The following is an 8,168-nucleotide window of genomic DNA, read 5'->3' on the forward strand; positions in this document are numbered from 1 at the left end:
CTCCATGAATGGGGGTCCTCGGCCTGGAAAACATTGAAGACCCCTGATGTAAGATGTTTCTGATGCTGGTCTGAAACATGTGGCTGGAGAAGTTAAGGTGGACCAGATGGAGAACCACTATGGAATCAATGCTCTGTGTTTTTATAAAAAATGAGGAAAGGATTCAGAAATTAAACTTTTGTTTTAAAGAACATGAAGTCGATGTAAAATAATTTGGTCGCACGGCGATAATTTTCTTTTAATTTATTCTTATATTTTTTTGGGTGCTCCTTAAAAACCGCCAAATACATATATTTATATATATATCGAAACCTTTATGAAGATATAGAAATATAAATTATATATATTTTTTTATATATATATATTTCTATATCTTCATAAAGGCTTCGATGCTCCTTTTTCTCCTAAATTCTTTATTTATTTCTATTCTGATCAAAATGTCTGAAAAATGCATGAAAAATGCTCCATAATGACAATAAAGAAACTTGTTTCTTAAGATCCTGAAGTAGGAGGGACCGGATGTGACGTCAGTTCCCAGATCCTGGAGCTAATGAGGAAGTTTCTGGTTCTGTGAGAATCGGACAAACACTTTGATCTGGTCAGGATGGACGGTTCCGGTCTGGTTTCTCCTGAGAGGCGCTTTTCTTTCGGTGTCGTTTGGTTCTTGGTTCTGTTCTGCCGAACCGCGGAACCAGCAGGTGAGCTGAGAAATTATCCAACAAGTTTCGTTTTCACCGCTTTCGGTAAACTGCGCTGCGCTTTCTGCTTCTGCTTCTGGTTCTGGTTCTGGTTCTGGTTCTGGTTCGGCTAACCGAACTATTTCCTGCTTTTAATCCTGTTCCTGTTGGATCGGACCGAACTGTTCTGGTTCTGATGTTCTGATTTAATCCGGTCTCCAGATTAAAGGAGGAACAAACAGGCCTCCAGCTGTTTGCTCCTCAGAGCTTTACTCGGTCAGAACCGAACCGAACCGACCAGAACCGAACCGCCTGTATTTATAGGATGAACAGCTGCGGTGTCGGTTTACTCTCTGGACCTGAATTTAACCTCCCGTTTAAAACTAGATCAAATTCAGCTGGAAGTTTGCTGTAATCTGAATTATAATCCAGGAAAAAAACATCAAAGAACCGCAATAAATCTGGTAAAGAAGGAAGCTTTAAAGTCTGGACAGTGTTAGAATAAAATCTGAATAGAATCAGGACAGAATAATCTGAATAAAGTCAGAGAAAAAACAAATAAAATCAGGATGAGATTCAGGTATAAACCTGAAATAATCTGGATTAGGAAACTAGAAAATATCCATTACTGTAAAAATGTCCATAGCTGTATATTGTTTATTTATTCACTATTTATAATGTTAAAATTCTTTACAGTACAGTATTTTATTTGATTATTATTTTACTTTTCACTATTATTTTTATACATTTTTCTACGGTCCTCATTTTTGTGACCATTTTTTCTATAATCTTTTTTTAATTTCCTCATCGTGGGACAATAAAAATGATTTTCTATCTTATTCTGTTCTCGGTTAAGGAGGATAAAATCTGTTACTAAGTTAAGACAGGCTGGGATTAAAGTCAGGGGTCAGAATGCAGCAAAAAAACTGAACAAAAACTGTAAAATAATCTGAATCAGTTCCAGATAAATTCAAAATTAAATCAACAGTTTTGAATCCAAATAAATATTAGAATTAAGAAAACAAAAAACTTCTCTTTTTCTTGTGACGCTTTTTTATTCAATTCATTTGTTTATGATAATCTGATAAATAATAAATCCGACCAGCAGGTCCCGGCTGCTTCCTTCCTCCTAATCTAAAATAATTTCTCCTAATCCAGATGTTTTTTAGAATAGAAAGACGCCATTTGTTCTTCAACCAAACTTTTTCACTGTCATAGTGTCAGGAGGCTTTTCCTAAACAGAAATTATTGATGTAGATTACTGGATTAAGATCCTCGACTTTCTCAGTAATCTCTTTAGGCTTTAATTTCCTTCAGTTTTTCTGGCTGTTTATTTTGCTGAATCGAACTAATCGACTGTTTTCATTCGACATCAAACTACTTCCTCTTCAGGAGAATATTTCACATCCTCATCCATAATCTTGGTTTTAATCTGGTCATAAAGATCTTTCTTCTTTTTTTCAGCTGCTGTGGAGAAATCATCTGAGCTGCAGAATGTTAGGATTAACCAGACGCTGCTGACCTGGAGCTCAGCGGCCAGTGATGGGAGGTTTTCTGTGGAGTATCGAGGCTCTGGGTGGGTTCACCTGGAAAGGAGTCACAGCTGGAGGGAAAATCCATCTTCATCTGGAAAAGAATATCTGGGCTGTAATAGATGATATTCTGACTTTGGAGGAACAAAAATAAAATCAGAGAATCATCTAGATAAAAGTAAAGGGCCAATAAAGACCAACCTGTTGGAGAAATAAAAGTAAAATCTGTTAAAATCAGGATAAGATCAGAGAAATTAGGATGAAAATAACGAATCGCCTGAAAGAATATCAGAATAAATCAATAAAAGTTTGAATAAAGTCAGAGGAAATGAGGATGAAGTTCCTGCTGCAGAAATCTAGATTAAAACATTGAAAAAATCTTGAGTTAAATGTTTATATAAAAAGTTATTTGAAGTGAACTGTTAATTTTATTTAGTTTTTGTCATTTTCAGGTTTGAGCTGAAATGTTTCGGTTGTTTCTCTGAATGCAGGTTAAATGTTTCCTCTCTCTGGTCTACAGCTTTGACTCTAAATGGACTCCGCTAGACAGATGCAAACAAACGCGCCTCACTTCCTGTGACGTCAGTGCGGAGCAACATCGGGAGGAGTTCGGATGTCTGCGTGTTCGCGTCGCTGATCGGAGAAACGGAGAGAAACCTGTGGAAGCCTGCAGCAGAGAAGGTGACGCTAACCCAGATGTTTGCAGCTAAATGTTGACGTTTCTCAGGCAGCTTCTGTCACACATCTTGTTTTGGTCTAAAGACGGGGCTCAACAGCCCCACCTGGTGGTAGGTTTCCCCTTATTGCTCCTTTAAGATCTCTGTGGCCTTGCTGGTTTACTTTGACTCATACTGGCATAGCACTACAGTGACCCTGAGGTTCACCAGGAATCCATTAATAATCTAACATAGTTGATGTGGATGGGGGGGGGAGTGATCACAGCCTCTGGTGAACATCAGAGGGTTCAAAGATCCAGGAGGTCAGCAGACCTCCACCTAGAAACAGAAACGTGTCGGACCGCGTTCAGCTGTGGTTAACCTTCACACCATGATGCTTCACACCTGGTTAGAGGCGTGAAAACCTTCAGAGTCGTCGTCCCTCCCCCCTCTGAGGAAATCTCATGAGGGGGGTGTTGGTCTAGTGGTTGGAGCAGTGCGCTTGTGCTCTGAGAAGGTTGCAGGCACCCGGTTTGATCCCCACAGCCTCCACTCCCTGACCCTTAACCCCCCACTGCTCCCTGGGCGCCGCACCATGGCAGCCCCACTGCTCCCCAAGGAGATGGGTTACATGCAGAGAGGGAATTTCCTCATTGTGGGAGAATAAAGGGATTTACATAAAGTGTAACTGATTCAGTTCAACCCAACAAACCGACCACCAACGACGTCACGCTGCTGAGGATCAAACACCTACAGGAACCTTTGATTAAACTTAGAAAATCATTATATTTGTTAAATTGTTTCGATTTAACTCTAAAGTCATTTTCTTTTCAAATAAGTGCATTTTTTCTTGGATTTGGGGGGTAAGCGAGACACGTTTAGAATAAGAGAAAACAACTCCTAACCCTAAAATGAAATGTGCGTGTGAAAGCGTGCACCAGGAGCCCATTTCTCCTGGTGAACGCCCGGTTTAAAATATGCTGTTCTCACAGCTCATCAAATCTCACTGTGTCCGCATACAGCAGGGATTATATAGTGAACTTTATAGCGAACTCTGTTAACTGACTGTTCAGACAGATGATCACTGCATTTCACTCCCTGTTGGTCACGTAACCCCTCCTCCGCTGCGTGCTGCCTGCGCCATCTTTGTTATCAGTCGCCGCTGTCGGGTAGCAGCAGGCTATGGTGACATAATGCTTTGCAAGGAGAGCTCACCGTGCAAAGCATTCTGGAATATATCTGCCTCTTCTGAGGCCTTTTTTTTTTCTTCTCATAAACTTCGTAGACACTTTTTCTCCTACGACCCTCGGCCATTTTCAAAGAACCGCGGCAAGCTTCAATGTCTGAAACCGTAGCTCACCACAGATACACGCCTGAAAGTTTGCAGAAAAAGATGGCTAACGGGACGAGCGCGTAGGACGGCTTTACGTAAACATATCACCAGAATGATTGACAGTTAGGAGGACCACTGATTGAGATGATCCACTCCGTGTTCTGTCAGATCAACATACCTATAATCAATACACACGTGCGAGACATCAGATTTGAGTTTATCCCTTCAGTTTTGGAGGAAAAATAGAATTTGATCTACCTTGACAGGCGTGTATCCCTTTAGTCATGTACAAAAAAGTAAAAAAAATTAAGGTCAGATCATCATACACTTAAAAAAACAACAAAAAGTAAATAATTTGTTGGTTTTTTTGTACATGACTAAATTGAGGTAGTTTGAAGTGTATTTTTCATAGAAAACTAAAGGGATAAGCTAAAGGGATGTTGACTATGGGTATGCTCATCTGACAGAACACAGGAAATAAAAGATCGTCCTCTCTACCTTTAAAAGTTTTTATTCCAAATAACAAAATGATTTTTTTAATTGTAAATCCAAACTTCTTTAAATATGAAGCTGTTTGATAACGGATGAAATGATCCAGCTGTGATGTTGCAGCACAGACCGCTGTCACAGTTACAGTTTTGCTCTTAGTTTCTAAAAATGGAAAAAACTGTTGTTGTTTTTTTGGTTTGTGTTTTGAAACTGAAAACCCAGAGAAGGAGCCCATCGTGGATTTTCCCTCGTTTCCTTCCAAAAAAGTTCAAAAACAATCCACTGGACTTTGTCTCCAAGTTTGAAGACATTTCGTTTCCCATCCAGGAAGCTTTTTCAGGTCAAAATGTCAGAAATAGCCCGACCACGCTCGGATTCATCGCCATTTCAGTCCAGTTGATTGTTTTTGTTTTTTTTAATGACGATGACTGAGAATCTTCACCAGCGTCCTCGTCTCCTTCTTCCCTCCTTCTGACGCCTCTGGCCATCATTCCTGTCCGTTTCCAGGTCATCCATGTTCTCCTGACGTCTCGCTGAGCGTCTCTCCCGGATCCCTCACTGTTCTTCTGCACAGAAACCCACCTCTGCATGCGGAATACGCCAATAACTTCAAACACAGGATCACCTTCAGGAAGGAAGGAGAAGAGCCTGAGGTGAGGAGACGCTTCCTTCCTGTCATGGCTCCTCCCACTGGACGCTCTCCATAAATCATCCTGTTTTCTCTTTTTTTTTCAGGAACCGGTGGACGAGTTCGCCTCGCGGGACTTTGACGACCTGGAGGCGGGTCAGCGGTACTGTGTTCAGGTGCAGTTTGTTCTGTATGGGAGGAATCTTCTGGGTCCGCCCAGCTGTGAGCAGTGTGAGACCATCCCTGCCTCCGACCCCGACCCCAGTAAGATCCTGAGCTCTACCGGTCCTCATGTCACAGGTGTTGTTTACCGTTTGTAAGGCTGTTGGCTCCAAACTTTAATCTGCGAGTCCTGATCGTAACCTTGATTTTCATCGAGCGGCTAAATGAGCACTAATGCTAACGTTTTCCTTCCACCTCGTTTTCCTCACAGCTGTATCCAAAACGACCCAGATCGTCGTGGTTTCCATCGTGGTTTCTGTGATCTTCCTGTTGGTCGGCTTCGCCTACATCCACCTCTTCAAATCCAGGAAAATCAAAGAGTGCCTCCAGCCCCCGTACACCATCCCAGGGGTGAGAGCCGCCATCTTTCTCAGGCTTCGTACAACTTAAGAGTTTTATCCTCCTTTTCTTCCACGTTTCTGCTCTTAACTTGTTTCTCAGAAAGTTTTTATCTCCGTCTTTTACCAACAAAGACGTAAACGGTGCAGTGATGGCCTCCTATGCTCAGACTGTTCACTGTCCATGCTGAGTCACTGGTTGCTATGGCGATTCCCCCTACTTCTGAGTGACTACCCGATCCGCCTTATGAGCACGAACCGTCCTGCGTATCCAGATACACATCCGGGTCGTCCTCGGTTTTATGGTGTTAAAAAGACCTAAATGACATTTTTAACTCCCCAAAAATAATAAACGTAATAAAATAATAAAATGTTAAAGGTTAATAGTTTATTTCTTGAGAAAATAAATGCCTTAAAATCCTTTCTGTTTTATCACTCGTCTCTGCCTGATCCGCACCGGAAATGGAATCCTACGCTACTTCCAGGAACTAACTTTTTCGGCTTTTTGAGTTTTATGTTTTCCTGTCGTGTTAACATTGTGCTATATAGTGCCTAATCTAAAGAAAGAAACGACTAAAATGCAGATAAACATGGTTTAAACATATATTGCATGACCCATGATGACATCAGAGACGCAAAGAAAATGTAAAAAGCATCAAAATTTTTTCACAAAAGTCATAAAACATTTTTAAAAGTGTGTCTTAGCATTTTTTTGTGAATTAAGAATAGAAATAAGTAATTTTAATACTATAATTACATTATTTATTTAAACCTGGATGTATATCTGTTCATGCATGCGCAGGACGGGCAACACTCTACGATTTTTTGCACTTTTCGGGCCAATTTTCCAGTCGTGAGAGAATTTTTTGATCGGGCTGACTCTCTGATGGTTCGACATGTAGCATACCATGCGTAACGAGGGGCGATCAGCCTCTAACGACCTAGCCTGACGTAGTCCTACTCAATTCTAGTCAGAATATGAGTCTCATTCTGCTTTAAGGCGTAAGTGTGAGCAGGTAGATCGCATCAGAGCGTCGGGTCGCACAGTGTGAGAACAAACATCCTGAGCTGGGAACTTTTAAACCCTGAGGTTTCTTCGTACAGTTTGAGCTGCAGCTGCGTTCAACGATTGAAGATATCGTACAGCGTACGCCCGGCTTGACCAGTAAAAACTGCAGTTCCTGATATGCAGGAGACACATGACCAGGTGTTCATTATTGAAACTGAGAAGACGACGCAGAGCGGAGGAAGGTTGCTTCTATAAAGTGTGTTTCTTTCTGATCATGACGCCTCGAAGTATCATTTCCACCTTAAACCGCGGTCACTTATGAAAAAAATATATAAAATCAATCATTAATACGGTAATTATATCTTCTATAGTCGTACATTTTTCACAAGAACCAGCAGAGTGGACTGATTAATGTATCTCATGGTGACGCGTTGCCATGGTAACCGGCTCAGGCCAGAGATGCTGCAGCTTAACATTGGGGGTTTTCATAGCTTAATTATAACAGTTTTTATTGGACTCCCTGCAGCCAATCAGAATCCAGTATTCATTCAGACCTTTGTATAAATTTCATTCATTTTTGGCTAAAAAATCAGATTACAGATTGTTTCAGTAATAAAAATAATAAAAATATAAACAATGTAACCAAAACTGATGGCATAAAAAAAAAAAAAACGTTTTCTGGGATCAGAATGAAGGTTGATGTAGACTTTATTCTGGATTCATGGTCCAATAAGTATATAAAATAAAGATAAAACAATAAAACAGTAAAAAAAAGCAACAAAAGAACACTATTTATCAATTAGATGGGAGTTTTAAGGTGACGGGAATACCGCTGCTCCCAAAGCTTAGACTCAGATTGCACTAAGTTTGGTGTCAGTAGAAAAGATCATTTCACTGCCAGATGCTTTTAACCTACAGAGAAAAACATACATTGACTTTGGTAAAACGGCGTGTAAGGTGTTAACTCTCACTGTGACAAAGCATCATCATAGGCCACCTGTAGGCGACAGAGTTTATACAGGAATTAGTAAACCAATGCTTTTTAATGCTCCCCTATATATATATTAGGGGTGGAACGGTTCACAAAATCCACGGTTCGGTTCACGTTTCATGGTCACGGTTTTCGGTTCGGTATATGTTGATTGTTAGGAAAATCTATTATGTCTTGTATAGTACAAAACGTGTTGCACAATGCTTGCACACTGTTGCACTTTTATCCCCAACTTTCTTTCCGCCGTCATCGTAGGTCACTCTAAATGCAAACTGGTCCCATACAGCAGACCT

At 40.7% G+C, this 8,168-nt stretch overlaps 1 protein-coding gene across 1 annotated transcript in view; it reads left to right on the forward strand.

The window, feature by feature from the left end:
• The first annotated feature begins 2,694 nt into the window (after nt 1-2,694).
• The window catches only part of LOC107095539 (interleukin-10 receptor subunit beta-like), a 6,448-nt gene continuing 974 nt past the window's right edge, over nt 2,695-8,168 (forward strand). Inside the window, exons 1-4 of the mRNA XM_015391674.1 lie at nt 2,695-2,890; nt 5,195-5,340; nt 5,423-5,615; nt 5,749-5,888. Coding sequence (XP_015247160.1) covers nt 2,695-2,890; nt 5,195-5,340; nt 5,423-5,615; nt 5,749-5,888 — 675 coding nt within the window. The remainder of the gene's footprint in view (nt 2,891-5,194; nt 5,341-5,422; nt 5,616-5,748; nt 5,889-8,168) is intronic.

This window comes from Cyprinodon variegatus, unplaced genomic scaffold (assembly GCF_000732505.1).
Source record: "Cyprinodon variegatus isolate N-32 unplaced genomic scaffold, C_variegatus-1.0 Scaffold555, whole genome shotgun sequence".
Lineage (NCBI taxonomy): Eukaryota > Metazoa > Chordata > Actinopteri > Cyprinodontiformes > Cyprinodontidae > Cyprinodon > Cyprinodon variegatus.